At 32.7% G+C, this 14,232-nt stretch overlaps 2 protein-coding genes across 5 annotated transcripts in view; one reads left to right on the top strand and one right to left on the bottom strand.

Moving 5' to 3' along the window:
* Positions 1-1,219: 1,219 nt before the first annotated feature.
* Positions 1,220-3,502, top strand: LOC126921531 (elongation of very long chain fatty acids protein-like). The gene is made up of 7 exons (XM_050733223.1): positions 1,220-1,427; positions 1,634-1,727; positions 2,088-2,278; positions 2,371-2,460; positions 2,549-2,605; positions 2,887-3,129; positions 3,213-3,502. The coding sequence occupies exons 2-7, from the start codon at positions 1,667-1,669 to the stop codon at positions 3,369-3,371; spliced, it is 801 nt and encodes a 266-aa protein (XP_050589180.1). The 5' UTR covers positions 1,220-1,427; positions 1,634-1,666; the 3' UTR covers positions 3,372-3,502.
* A 3,671-nt stretch (positions 3,503-7,173) lies between these two features.
* Positions 7,174-14,232, bottom strand: part of LOC126921524 (elongation of very long chain fatty acids protein AAEL008004-like) — a 50,542-nt gene continuing 43,483 nt past the window's right edge. For 3 of the 4 annotated variants that reach the window (XM_050733210.1, XM_050733208.1, XM_050733211.1), the window contains 5 exons: positions 9,477-9,593; positions 9,133-9,404; positions 8,866-9,049; positions 8,334-8,449; positions 7,174-8,211 (listed from right to left, as the gene is read on the bottom strand). In XM_050733210.1, coding sequence (XP_050589167.1) covers positions 7,966-8,211; positions 8,334-8,449; positions 8,866-9,049; positions 9,133-9,404; positions 9,477-9,573 — 915 coding nt within the window. In that variant the 5' untranslated portion in view covers positions 9,574-9,593 and the 3' untranslated portion in view covers positions 7,174-7,965. The remainder of the gene's footprint in view (positions 8,212-8,333; positions 8,450-8,865; positions 9,050-9,132; positions 9,405-9,476; positions 9,594-14,232) is intronic. The other variant, XM_050733212.1, reaches the window with a different exon arrangement.

The raw sequence follows: 14,232 nt of genomic DNA, 5'->3' as shown, positions 1-14,232 counted from the left end.
ATTATATGACCATTACTCTCAATGTTAGATAGATCGAGGATGATCAATTCTTTGTAGCCCAAAATCACCAGATATCACGCCAATAGATATTTACTTATGCGAAACTGCGAAAGAAAAAGTTTATCAAGCAGAAATTAATTAGTAGAAAGGATTCGTGATTAATTTGCCGTAATTAGGGAAAATTAATAAAAAATTAAATAAATTCTATTTCTTGCAGATGCCAGTTCTCCATCCATAATAGCGAGCAACATTTTGAAATGAAATTATAACGAAAATCTATCTAACAATAATCTATCCTTATATAATATCGAACGAGAAGGCAGTCCGTTGTCATTTCTTATTTTTGTTATAGTACTTTACTACAGCATTTAAGAATCTAAGTTTATATGTATAACATTTCTTTCTTATTTTTCCTTACAGGATATGTTGGTAAAGTTTAGCTGGGTAAAACTGAGATACTCTGTACATTTACTACGTGTAGAAGTTTGAATAGTAATCTCTCTCCTTCAACTTCAATAATGACAGATATAACATTAGCAAAGTATATTTAACTGACGATAATTAAATCAAAGATAGTATTAGGACACCTATAGGGGATCGAAAATCATAGTGGTATAAATGAAAATTTCGAGAATTTATATTTAATTAGAATATTTAAACTCTTAAGAGTTTATCATCCATTTAATTTTAATTTTATTCATCAACATATTCACATATTACACACCTCAATCGAATCACGAATTTTCATGGCATGATGTACGTAATCATACTGGAGAATATTAGATACAAGATATTCTGTAGGATGCAAGAAATATTAGCATAGTCTAATTTCTTAAAAAACGAATGCAACGAATAAATATCTAATACCAGTGGCGTGGGAATGTACGTAAATCAAATAGAAAATTCTTTAACATAAATATTCATCTGTTTGCTGTTAATATTTAGTAGTTTCACCTATGATCAAGGAGTTACGTTTCCTTTGTCAATTTTAAAATATAATTTCCAAGTGGTCGTTTAATCGATCAATAGGAAATTCAGTAAATAAGAGTTCAGTAGTGACGTGCTTCACAGGTCTCGTTATAATTCATTTTTACATGCATCACGACCTAGTCTTTTACCCCTTCTTCTTTTGCCGATCTGCTTCCCCCATCGAGCGGTTCGAGTTTCAATTTTACAAGGTATTCGAATCTTGTGGAGGGGCAGACGAAGAAGATCGAGGTTTTGGTCCTCCTAGTGGCCAGTTTGCCCGTCAGATGATCAGTTTTTGGTTCGCGGCTTCTCCTTCAACATCTGCTTCTCTCGAGAAAACGCTTTTCGAGGAACTTCGAAAGGTTCACAAGCAGAAAACAAGCACGGGGGCGGAAGTGAGCTCCGACGCTTCTTCGACCGAACAGAGAGAGAATCCGGTCTAATCTTAAGGATTTGAGGTGATGTCTTATTCTACTTACGTACTGGAAACGTGTGAAGTTTGACTTATTAATCGAAAAATTTACGAATGACATTTTACGATCCTGAAAAAGTTGGTTAAGTTTCGTTATGTGTTTCCAATCAAGTTTGTCTAAATTTTCATTTTTAACCGTTCACTGATTTCTCTCTTTTTTTCTAAGAAACAATCTTTTTGTTCGTTTTACAGTTGGTTTGAAAGAAGATAGGAGAATTAGTCAGCATGTCGAACATAATTCGTTTGGTAGTCAACAACTACAATGAAATCTTGGAGGCTAACAAAGGTAATTGCGTGAACATCGTTCAACAGGAAGATAATATCAAGCTGGATGTCCAAAAGTTCGCTCTTGCGAATAGAGTTCTTTCTTTTCGCGTCACGTCAATCAGCCTTATTCACTAAAGTCAAAGTAACCTACTTTATGAATAATACGGGAAAGACTCATTTTTTCTTTAATATTTCAAATCAATAGCGATGCTAATTGATGCAAATACTATGTAAGAGCGACGAGAAGGTCTCGATACGCTTTGTATGTAAAAAAGAATTAAAATAGGAAATAGATAAAATGTTTTCACTACAAAAATACTACAGTGATCACTGAAAAATAGTGTAAGGTATTCGATTAAACCGTGTTTTTTTTTTTTAGAAATAATGATAGATTCCTGGCCAATGATGAACTCCCCTGGACCTATGCTGTGCATCGTTGGAACTTACTTAGCGTTCGTTTTAAAAGTTGGACCGAAAATGATGGAAAAGAGGCCGGCATTCCAATTGAAAAACGTGCTGATTCTTTACAACGCGATCCAAGTGCTTTTCAGTATCTGGTTGACGCATAAAGTAAGATTCATTAAAACAACTAATAAATTAAAATTATTTCAATTCTTAATTTCACCTGCTTTGGTAATCATTTCTCGTGTGACTTTTAATAGGCTTTCGAACCGGGTGTTGCATCCCTCATGCTCTCACCTAAATGTAATAACGCTAATCGATCACTTACGGATTTGGGAATTCAAACCACGGTGGGTTTACCATAAAAATACATAAATAGCCGTACTGTCCAATTTGTTAATTGCATGGTGTAATAATAATAATTTTTACGTGAAATAGGTGACAAAAGCTGCCTGGTGGTATTTCATCGCGAAACTAGTCGAACTACTCGATACAGTGAGTTTAATATAATCAGTTATACAAGTGTAATTATTTAATACAGTAGAACTCCATTTTTCTGAACTCGCTAGGGAACAAACAATTCATATAACTGGAGTTCACTCATTTTCCTCACTATTCATTACTTTTTGTCCATGCAGTATATTCAATCAACAAGGGTATAATCGATCATGAATTAAATTAACGATGATTTCGTTCGGACAGTCAATAGTTCAGATAAATAATACTCTACTTTGTATACGCAAATACGATTTTTCAATTTTTCTATCACCTCAAAGGTATTCTTCGTTCTCCGAAAAAAACAAAACCAAGTGACTTTTCTACACGTGTACCACCATACGCTAACCGCGATATTCTCATGGTGCTATCTGAAATTTCTCCCCGGAGAGCAAGGTGCTCTAATTGGTTTCTTGAATACCTTTGTGCACATTGTCATGTATTCGTACTACCTGATAGCAGCTCTTGGCCCGCAATACAAGAAATACTTGTGGTGGAAGAAATACATGACCTGGATCCAGCTGGTAAATATTTTCACCAAACAACGCATCGACGCTTTCTTCCGAACGCAATACCTACACTAACCGTGTTTTGTTCGCCGCGCCAGGTGCAGTTCTTCCTGATGCTCGGCTACCAACTGATGATTCTCGCGATGGATTGTAAGGTACCAAGGGCTCTTACGTATTTCTTTATCGCCAACACGATAATCTTCATCTACTTGTTCGGCAACTTTTATCGAAAATCCTACACGAAAAAGCAAGTTTAACATCTTCTAAAATCATCAATGTGACGCTTTCGTCAATCGAAATGGTGAATGAATGAAAATCGGAAGTCATCCGACCTAAAGATGAAAACTTTAAAAAAAAAAAAAAAAAGGAAACGGAAAAGAAAAAAGAAGTTTATTAACGCAAGAAAGTCGAATAAAAGGAATAAAGAGACGGAGCAAAGATCGTATATGAGGACATAACAGAACGACAAAAGACCGGAACAAAGCAGTTCTAATTAAGAAAAGGAGTTGAATTCAAGGTCCGTTCGATTGGAGCGATTTCGATGAATCTAATTTGAAATTCCAATAAATAACGAGCTCCGTTCGAGATCTAGGCCAATAGGTCCAATGAGCATACGATGTCTCAGGAAAGATACCGAGACGATTCGTCAGAAGCTGGAGAAAGTACAACGAAATCTTGACTGAAGCCAAATCCCTGGGGGCGATCTCTTTAAAACGAGGTGGGCTATGATTCAGGAAAAAGTCGAATAGAGAAGGCACTGTATCTTCTCTAGACGACTGTCACACGTGAGCATCGAAGAACGGTAATTGCTTTCTCCTCGGAAAGCAAGACCCTGCGTCTACCGCTCCTGTTTCAACTTTTAATCGATTGACTCTTCCTATGTGTGATGAATCACACATCTTCACTATTTGTGATGAATTCCTATCTGGAGGAATTCATCACAAATAGTATATTTCTGAAATTATTTTTTATTTCCTCTTTCTTTTTATTCCTAAGATTTGATGATCTTTCAAATTAATTTTTAAATTAAATAGCTTTTGCCTTGCCGACTTTGTGTCGCAACTCTGTACGATATTTGGCTTTCACTGAAATCGTTTCGTTTTAACTCCGATGGATAAGCTGTCCTATGAAAAATCTTCTTTACATAAAAATTTTGGCTAAGATTAATTTCCATTTTGTATTTTGTGAATCAGTTTCGTAACTACAGTCAGGTGATATTGACAAATGATTTCAAAATCATGTATCTAGATATATATATATATGTATCTATCTATATATACATATATATATATATATATATATATAGAAATAACAATAGCATTATTTACCGTATATATATATATATATATATGTATATGTATATACGTATATACGTATTATAACGTAACTACGATTAGACGTGTCACAATATTATAGACTATTCGATATATCATGAGACACCGAGGAAAAAATATTTTGTTGATTCGTTCGAAAACGCGAATAGTCATTTACTTGTGTTTTGAACGAATCAACGAATTTTAAACGCATATCTGTCACGCCTGATGCAACGGTGTGCAACATAAGCAGAAATGTTGCCGTTAATCATGGCATATGTTGATATTCTGCATATTTATAGAAGCCGATCACAATTAAGACATGTAAATACACAATGTTATTATTTATTCATAACATTTTAGATGAGTTGACAAAAGGAGGATCTCAATATAGCTTGTAAATTTTAATGCAACGTTGGAAACATGTTTTGGATTTTTCTATCTTTAAAAATAATGTTCAATGGAAATGTATATGGATTTGATCTATTATGATGCAAATCACGATCGCTAAATGGCACTGTAGCAAATAAAAGCAATCAAGGAACATAAATTGTATTTAAGATAAAAATCTTCGAACAATTATTTCTTTCGGGCATTCGGACAATTTATAAATTTTTAAATATCTATCTTAATATAAGAGATAATCCCTAAAGAGTCATTTTAAAAAGAGATCTTTACATGAAGTTGTATTAAAATTCAACGAGTCAAAGTTAGATCTTTCTTCTTGTGACGTCTACTTTCATTCTTCTTTTCCTTTTCTTCCATTTCCCAAATAAATCATTGCTGCTAACAGTAACTAAATATCAGATTCTAATATTCTTGCAAACAGAACTTAATAAAGTTGGCCAATAAGTAATTTGTCTTTCATAAATGTGTTTCCTTTTTAACAATTTATGCAGTTAATGATAATTAATATTCTTTCTTTATATAGATACAGTAAGTCTCAAAACATAAAGAAAATTTCAATGAAAAATGTACAAACGAAAAATAACGTAATCACGAATATAAACAAATCATCGTTATGATTGATTTTCCCGCATGTATGATTAGGAAAATAACGTGATTTAATATCTATGTTCAAATATAGCTTACAAAGCGTGCTGCAAAGGAAACATTGTGGAAAAAAGAAATAGCAGTTGTCTTACAATATATCTAAATGTAATTGGAAACTATAAAATTCAGTGAAATTCAACGATTAATTTCCACTAATTAAAAATAAGGTTTCTGCAACGAGGTAGGCACGAAGCGAACTTAAAGCCATTTTCTTCGTCTTCGTTACTTCATTATTAAACTTTATTTTTATTAACACTTAAATATGTATTATGTGGCTCGCAAAATAATTCCTAGTCCTAATAGTAATTCTAAGTCCGCACAAACTTTTTCTTTAACTTTTCATACTCCAACAAATATCTTCGACGTTTCAGTCATTGGAGTTTTGCTAATAAGCAACCATAAATCAACTCTTCTTTTAATTATTTCATGTTAAAAAAATTCTTGAAAGATCGTGTTTATTCTTCAAATTACACTCATTTATAACTACAAGATCAACATTCCTTTCAATTTAAATAATGAAGATTTGAGCGAAGCGCATAACAAAAGACCGAAATTTCTGACGTAACTCGCATTTTTTCCCACAATTTCACAGACTACACCATGACAAATCGATTCTGAAAGAGTGGTTCTCTAAAATCTATAAACAAAAAACGGGGCAAGTTACGATGCTTGAACAGATATGAAGCTGGAATTCGGGAGATTTCAGATTTATTTTCAGAGATACACTGCGTTTCTCCTTGAGAATTATTTCGTACTTGTTCGTTTGCGAGTGAAAAAGTTCGCTGGATCCCTCACTGTTTTGCGTCACTGTAAGAAACGGTACGTTGATTCATCGGCGGTAATCAATATAAAATTTTGATTATTTACTCGACCTGAATGTATTTGCAGCTTAACTTATTTGATGCCCTTTATGAAACTCTACATCGTAAAATGGAATGTATAACATATTTTGGATTACTTAATAATTACATAGATGATCGAAGAAGTTGGCAGCCTTGTTAAAACATCGTGCCGTTTAAATGACCGTCATAAAGCTTATTATTCGATAATACTATCTAGATGGTCTTAATGTGATAATAGACTGACGATTAAAATGATTGAAATTATACTAACGTTAAAACCAACCAGTTAATTTCATTCCCTTTGTAATAAATATATTACAATAGTAAGTCTACATACTTCAGAAGAACGATCTGTTCTTTTCACCCCAGTATTTATCTAATACTGTCTAATTGGGCACGAAAACTAAAAATTAGTCCGATGAAGCTGCATTTTCAAATTCTGTACGTGAATTCTCACATTTATTTTCTAGTTAAGTCGTAATGATGTAATTCAAGATTAAATTCTATTTAAGCGGATCGTCAAACGATTAGTTAGAATATTTTCTATATTAATCTATAAAATATTATATTAATCTAAGTTAAATTCGGGAGGTACGCCACCCTTTTTGATTAAGGATCAATAACAAATTTGGCTTCATATCGATTAAAACGATTAATTTTTTTATTACAATAATACATTCATATACTATGAAAAGCAAAAGCAGTTCTCAAGTTTTCTTATGCAGAATCCACAAAAATTAAAAAAAGTGATATGTTGCTAAAATGGCAGCTCTCCTACATCTTAAAGATGCCGCACACACTAATTTCTTTTTTTGTTTTCTAATTTTGTTGAAATTTCTAATTTCATTAAATTCTTTTTTTGTGTTTACTAGTTGATAAGAAGCCATTAAATAGTAAAATAGGTCTTGTCTCCATTACGCTTGTAACAAGCATTGCGTAATGTCTCACATATACAAAATTTTTAAGTGATTTTTTGTACAGTTATTGCTTTAATGTTTCACAGACACAGACCTGTACATTGAGAGTCGAGCAGGTACTAACGTATTTTTTCATGCACACAAGCAGGGTTACGACAAGACGCAACATATACAATTCTCTTTCTCCGATTAGAAGATACTACAAGTGTGGCGTTTTTCTTCTAAATTTACCTTATGTAACTTCAATTAAAACTCTCACGCATCTATCCCCTTTCTGATCAATTCCTATCGCTAGTAATTACTCTAAATCTACATTCTTGAACGGTTATAATTGACGCATGCAGTTAAAAACTCCGTAGATAACAATCTGTCCGCAAACGATCAAGGAGAAACGGTTGATTTTATGCGCAAATATACACTTCTTCCCCATTATCGCCAAGAGACGCGACATGAAACAAAGAAAACAAGTTTTTCCCATTTTCCTAGGGAATTTTCAAGAAATCTTGTAAAATTCAGTTTCTATTATATAATTCATGGAACCATTGACGTTGAAGGATCAAAAGCACAGTCACCGTGAATCCATTCAAACATCTCATAGTTGTTTCATCGACCAATCGTCGATGGTCCACTTTTAACGCGTTAAATGAAAAGCCAACGGCAACGAGCGAATATTCTGGTCGATTTTTCTTCTTCTCGTTGTTTGTTTCTTACTCATGGAATTTTAGACTAGTCCGTTTTCGTTTTTCCATTTTGCGTGTTTCCATTTGCTACTTTCTTCGCGACTCTATTCTCGTCGCCCTCTATCGATTTCGAATAGTTTTCGTTATACTTATACGCGTTACTGTAGAAATCGGCGAACAAGAAGTAAAAAAACATTGCGTTTGGCAGAATTATGATGAGCGACCATTTTGGGTAGTCACAATCGTAAATGAGCAATTGGCAGCTGTGCAGAAACGCCAAGCAGAATTGACCCTGTTTAACATAATGAGAAGTGTCTATTGCATCTATCTATATGAATGAAATGATGGTGTTTACGGCTATCTAGAAAACTCAAAGTAAACATGAAAAATAACGCATAGAGAAAAGATATTCACCATTTGGAGAGTCGTGATGTATTTCTTCCACCATAGATATTTCTGGTACTGAGGTAGTAATGCAGCTAGCAAGTAGTACGTGTACATGATAATATGCACGAAACTATTAACAACGCCTGAAAGAAAACGATCTGGCCGTAATTAATTGAAGAATGAGAATATAATGTTTTAATATTAATTCGTTCAAGATCGGTACTCAGACATTAAGTTGCGTAATACCTTTCCATTAGTTCCAATCTGAGGATCTATCAGATAATAAACCAATAGAAAATTATAAAAGGCAAAAAATATATATTAACTTGAAACATTATATTTTTAAAAACAGTCGCTCGGTTGGGAACTGAATTGTAAATTGTTTGAGGTATAAAATAATTGCTGATTCTAAAATCGAATAAAAATTGAGTATTTATAGCCAGAGCTGTCGATTTAATGAAATGCAAATTAATTACAACTGCAGAAACCATTTAACTATTAGCAGCAATCTTGTTAAAATACATCGATTTCCAATGTATTAAGGAAACGTAAACTTTACCTATAAATGTGCCATGTCCACCCGGATAATATTTGGTAGCGCCCCAAGAGGCCATCGGCATTACAGTGTGATGATACAAATGGAGGAATGTGATTTGGCTCTCTTTCTTTCTTAGAACGAAGAATATTGTGTCTAGAAGTTCAGACAGCTTCGCCAAAAAATAAATATATACGCCTCTGGCAACCTACGATAAATTTATATTTAGTTAAAGTTGAAAAGTAAAATTCATAATAAGAGTCAAATGGAAATTAGGAATGGTAAGAATACCCTAAGTGCGTCTGGCGAGTTAGAATAGTCAACAGGTTGACACTTCCAACTGTACTTTCGAAGCCAAGCTGCGTCCAGACCTTCGTAAAATAGCCAAAAGCTGAGGAGAACTTGCAGGAAGTTGTAGAAGACTAGAATTTTCTTTAATTGGTATGGTTTTCTGTGCTCCATATGTCTCGGACCCCAAGATAGGATGAAATACAAATAACCAATTATAATACTAGCACCAGGTACGGGTGATGGTATGAGAAACCAATCTCTTGTCCGAGGATCTAAAAGAGGAAATTAATATACAACAGGAGAATCAAAGAAAATAATCATTGAAAAAAGATATTATTTCTTACCCGATAGATCGTGAAATACATAGTGATAAAATCGAACCAGTGAGTTGTTGTAGATATTTGACATCCTGTCGATGTGAGGTGCGCTGCCTATATTCATTGGAAGCTCGACTGAAACAACTGAAAATATAACAATTGTTTCATAAGATTGTGTAAGATTTCAAATATTATTTTGTTCTTTTATTAGAAACAAAATTTGACCCTTTCATTCTCAGTGTATATACACTATAATATATTATATTAAGTTATTAATATATATATAATATATATAATATATATAATATATTTGTTTATATATGTATAAAACTGACCTCATGTTTTAGTACATTATGTCTTCTTTAAAAAACCATGCGGAAAAATGTGTTTCTACTATTAACAATTAATTTAAAAACTGCAATAAGAATGAAAAATTACAGCACAAAACAAAATACTTGACATTCCAATATGCTAAACAGACGCCTACTTAATTATTATAGAGTTATCCCTACACCCCTGATTTTTTTGTTATTCTATATTAATACCTGATAATGTATATCTAGAAATTGCTATTATCTATCATTGTTGAAACATCAAGATAAAAGAATAAAGAAGAAGAAAAATTAATACCTAAATAATGATAATTAGCTTTAACCACAATATGTGGCAGCAATCAATTTTAGTTTTTGAGTTGTTTATTTCATTTCGTGATATCTAGTTGCGCAAGCAGATCGATCGATTGCACAAATCTACATTCTCCCTCGTAATCTACATATGAACCGGTTCCGATCCTACATTGCACTTTTCGATGCATGATGGAAAAGAAGAGAAAACAGTGGCATGTTCGATTTCGCAGTCATTAATGACAATATTTAAACTGTTCGCCCAATGGCAATGTTCCACCATATAGATAAATATCATGCTATTTTTTGCTACCTTACTTTTTTTCCACTTCTAGTTCATAGACATTGCTGTTCATACAGGAATTACAGGCAAGATAGATGAAGTCGCTTTTACATTTTTAGTTTAAACTCTCCATCCATTCTTATTTTATATTGGCTACTACAATAAGATTTTAAAATAAAGTGTTTTCATTTGGTATACCCGTAGCTGCTTATTTAGAGCCTGTTTAGTATAGAAGTCTATTTGATTGTCTATTTAAACGACCGTTTCAAACCCCAGGACCGTTCGAATGTAATTTTATGTTCGCTCGTAAAATTACGATCAACCTTTTCCTCTCGAAACAAGTGGAATAAAACGTAACGATCAGACAAATTTTCCGTCGTAGAATATGTCAAGAATGATAGTTTAAGCAAGGACACTTTAAACATGTTGGTCTACTCTCTTCAAAGCCACAAACGATGGTAAAACTTAAAGAGTTTGTCCTCGATCGCTTTTACTAGGCCTGCAGTTTAACCATCGACAAGCGAATGGTGAATCACGAGTTCTAAGAGATTAGAGATTTTCGAACGATTCTTGGGGATGGTAATGGGGGAGAGCGTGGATTTTCACTGCGATGCGGTGTGTCGGAGGAAAGAAAAAATGAAGAACTGATGCAATTACAGTAATTGACCATCATTCACACGAAGGACCAAAGGCAACCTTTCATTAAATAAATTAACCGAACCTTGTTCATTCTCAACGAATTTTATTAATTTTATTTTGTTTTTTATATGATTTTATATTCATACACTTGAAAATGACTTAGTGCTGTATCAAAAAGTAATTCTTCTTTTCATTTGCGAATAATTGCAGAAGTTACACGGGACCTTTTGATAGAATTTTCTTCTGTTAAGTACCGTTGTTTGAAGAGCAATTTCATGTACACTGCTTTATAGAATCCTAGTTAATTCTGTAAATGCTTGAAAGAGTTAACGACATTCCTATTTCTTGAACACTTTTCCGACGTATAAAACCTCTATTCAAGAAATTGCCTGCGGAAACAGTTATCTAGTTATCTAGTACACGAGCAGCGTGCTTTGTCATTATCTTTTTCGAAGAAATTTCATCCTGCATACTTAATCGAACAAGTGGATTGACAAAGATCGACTAACATATCGCATATGTATCTCGAAAATGTCACAACTCAAAATAATCCGGTATCGTTCATTAATTGGTGCATAAAAAGAAATAGAATATCCTTAGGAATTTTTTTTAATTTATGATAAATCCTTTTGGAAAATTCACAACGCTCATAGTTATTTATGTCAACAGTAATTACATAAACGATGATCAGTTACATTAGAAAGAAACTACGCATCAGTGAATTCTTTGTTTTCTCGTAAGGCTCCATCATAATGTCGTTTTTTACAATTTGTATGTAATATCAAGTAAAAAACATCGATTGGTATAATTAATAGAATGTTATTCGACTGTGTTTATAATTATCGTAACCGATTAGATCGTTTGCATATTCGTATTAACTTGACATTCATGTTTTTTTCTCACATTCCGAGATACGAACCATTCTATTACATGTTGCAATTTCCTTCCAATACTACCTAGTAATGACTTGCACTAGTTCGTAAACAGCTTGTCTTTTTTCATCGACTTCTGTACGTCCCAGAAAAATGTTCGAAACTGTAATATTTTCTGGAAATATCAATCAGTGGGTTTTATTTTCGTCATGTACAATGTACAGGTTAATATACATTCCATATACAGGGTATTCACGTTCATATTAGTTCCCAACGTCTCTATCATAAACGATAAGCACGAGGAAAAAATGAAAGAGGAAAAGTTGAATAGTTCAAAGTAAACAACATGTTCACATGTGCATTTTTGCAGTTACACTATTTTTTTAAATTGAGAACTTTCTTTTTTGCATACATCAGATCCTCTCATTATTCTACGAAAAAGAAGTATTAGGATAACATTGGTCGAAAACTGATCAGTTTAAGAGGTACTTTAACTTTAATTTTGTAGAATTTATCATGTAAGACAAAGAAAACGAAAATACAAGAGTACTAGATTGCGTCTTACCTTGCTCTTCGTATGATATTCTACAGAATTAAAGTTAAAGTATCTCTAAAACTAATCAATTTACCTGAATACTTTTTTGCATTCGATATATGCTAAGACAAGGAAGATCATGTTAAAAAATAGCATGGCTGCAAAATGCACATTTTTGTATATGTATTTTTTCACTTGCGTGGAAGATATTGTCAATATGCAGTACATTTTAAATCGACCATCTTTTTCCTCTTTCAATTTTTCCGCATACTTATCGCTTACAAGAAAAACGCTGCAAACTAATAGCGTGAATTGATTTACGTATAGACTCGTTAAATTACATGATTATTCAAACAGCATAATTAATTATCATATAATTGCGACGTACAGATGGATGATATTGTCATGTTAAATAGTACGGACCGCAGAATTCTCCAGACAGTGTTAAATAAATCAGGGTAGCAATTACGAAAAAATCCTGGCGGTTACTCAAAAAAATATGTAGATCTGTTTATAACATCCAAGGAAATATATCATTCAAGGAATATATCATTGTTTACGTTCTTATATAAAATACAACTTTATTTAACATTAGATATGCAAACAATAACATCATTAACAAGTAACACTTTGGAACTCGTTATTCATGGAATAAATATGCAGCAGTTAGAAGAGCCATTCTATAGCCAACAGAATATAATAATGGTAATCGACCGCAGAAGAATATGATTAAGAATACGAGCAGGAAAATTCTCACTTTGTAGATCGCTTTAGTTTGATTTTAACATTTAAATAAGACGATCATGAATGATAGTAATTGATACACACTGAGCTTTATAAACAGTCAAATATACGAATATTTCTCTATAAAAATGTAATACACAAGTCTAAGTATACGATACCTTTCCGCATTTCTTAGTACTAGCGAAATTATTAACTGCAAACTATTATCCCTTATTTATTTTATATTATTAAGTATTCTTATCCGTTCTTTTCTATCATTATCAGAAATCATAAAATAAAAACATTAGAAATAATTGTAGTATCGTAAGGAAAAAACCTGGTTAAAGACAATGTCGTCTGTCCTTCGGCTGTTAGTTTACATAGGAGAAAAACCTATTGACTAATGTCACCTAGTCCTTGCGGCACGAAAACAGGACCGGATTAGGAAAAGGACAAAATAAAGTTGATCGAGAAGTGAGAACGTTTTATCGAGAGGTTAGAGTTAGTCGAGAAGCAGAAGAGTAGAATTGTAGAGTTGAGAGAGTCAGTGAGAGTTGCGGAGTTGCCTGAGTTGCTAGCATTGTTGAGAGATTGAGTTGTTAGAGTTATAGAGTTGCGAGAGTGATTTGAGTAGAATAAGATTTTTGCGTTTAGTTCAAGTTGAACATTTATCGTTCTCTGTCCAATTAATATCTGTTATTTTTATTTATCTTAAATAAATAGTATTAGGAGAATTTTACAAATCTAAATTATCCTAATCCTATCCTTTCCGATACTACATAATTAATTTTTCAAAATATATTTTGAGACTTATTTGTGCCTTTATTGCTAATTAGGTAATCGCGTCTCTGTTTTATTTTGAGTCCCGAATTTATTCAAAAAATATCTTATGACTCGCTCTTTATACAGATTAATGTTCTATTATTATTTGGTACTGTCAAATATTAAGTAAATCATTTGTAAATAATTTATTTCTTAAATAAAATGTGTTGAAATGGACATCTCTTGACTCGTACTTTACGCTCATCAGTATTTCAACATTTTAAACATTTTACTTCTACATAGAATATATAGAAATTTATACATAGTAGGAGAACGAAGAATTCAT

This window comes from Bombus affinis, chromosome 10 (genome assembly GCF_024516045.1).
Source record: "Bombus affinis isolate iyBomAffi1 chromosome 10, iyBomAffi1.2, whole genome shotgun sequence".
Taxonomy (NCBI): domain Eukaryota; kingdom Metazoa; phylum Arthropoda; class Insecta; order Hymenoptera; family Apidae; genus Bombus; species Bombus affinis.
The sequence above is the reverse complement of the archived record's forward strand: the minus strand, read 5'-3'. Positions and strand labels throughout refer to the sequence as shown.

What these genes read in the sequence shown, in the direction of transcription:
- LOC126921531 (XM_050733223.1), top strand. Translation starts at nt 1,667, where the DNA reads ATGTCGAACATAATTCGTTTGGTAGTCAACAACTACAATGAAATCTTG. An exon ending in GTATCTGGTTGACGCATAAA is followed by an intron (nt 2,279 to 2,370) that starts GTAAGATTCATT and finishes GACTTTTAATAG; the next exon opens with GCTTTCGAACCGGGTGTTGC. An exon ending in ACATGACCTGGATCCAGCTG is followed by an intron (nt 3,130 to 3,212) that starts GTAAATATTTTC and finishes TCGCCGCGCCAG; the next exon opens with GTGCAGTTCTTCCTGATGCT.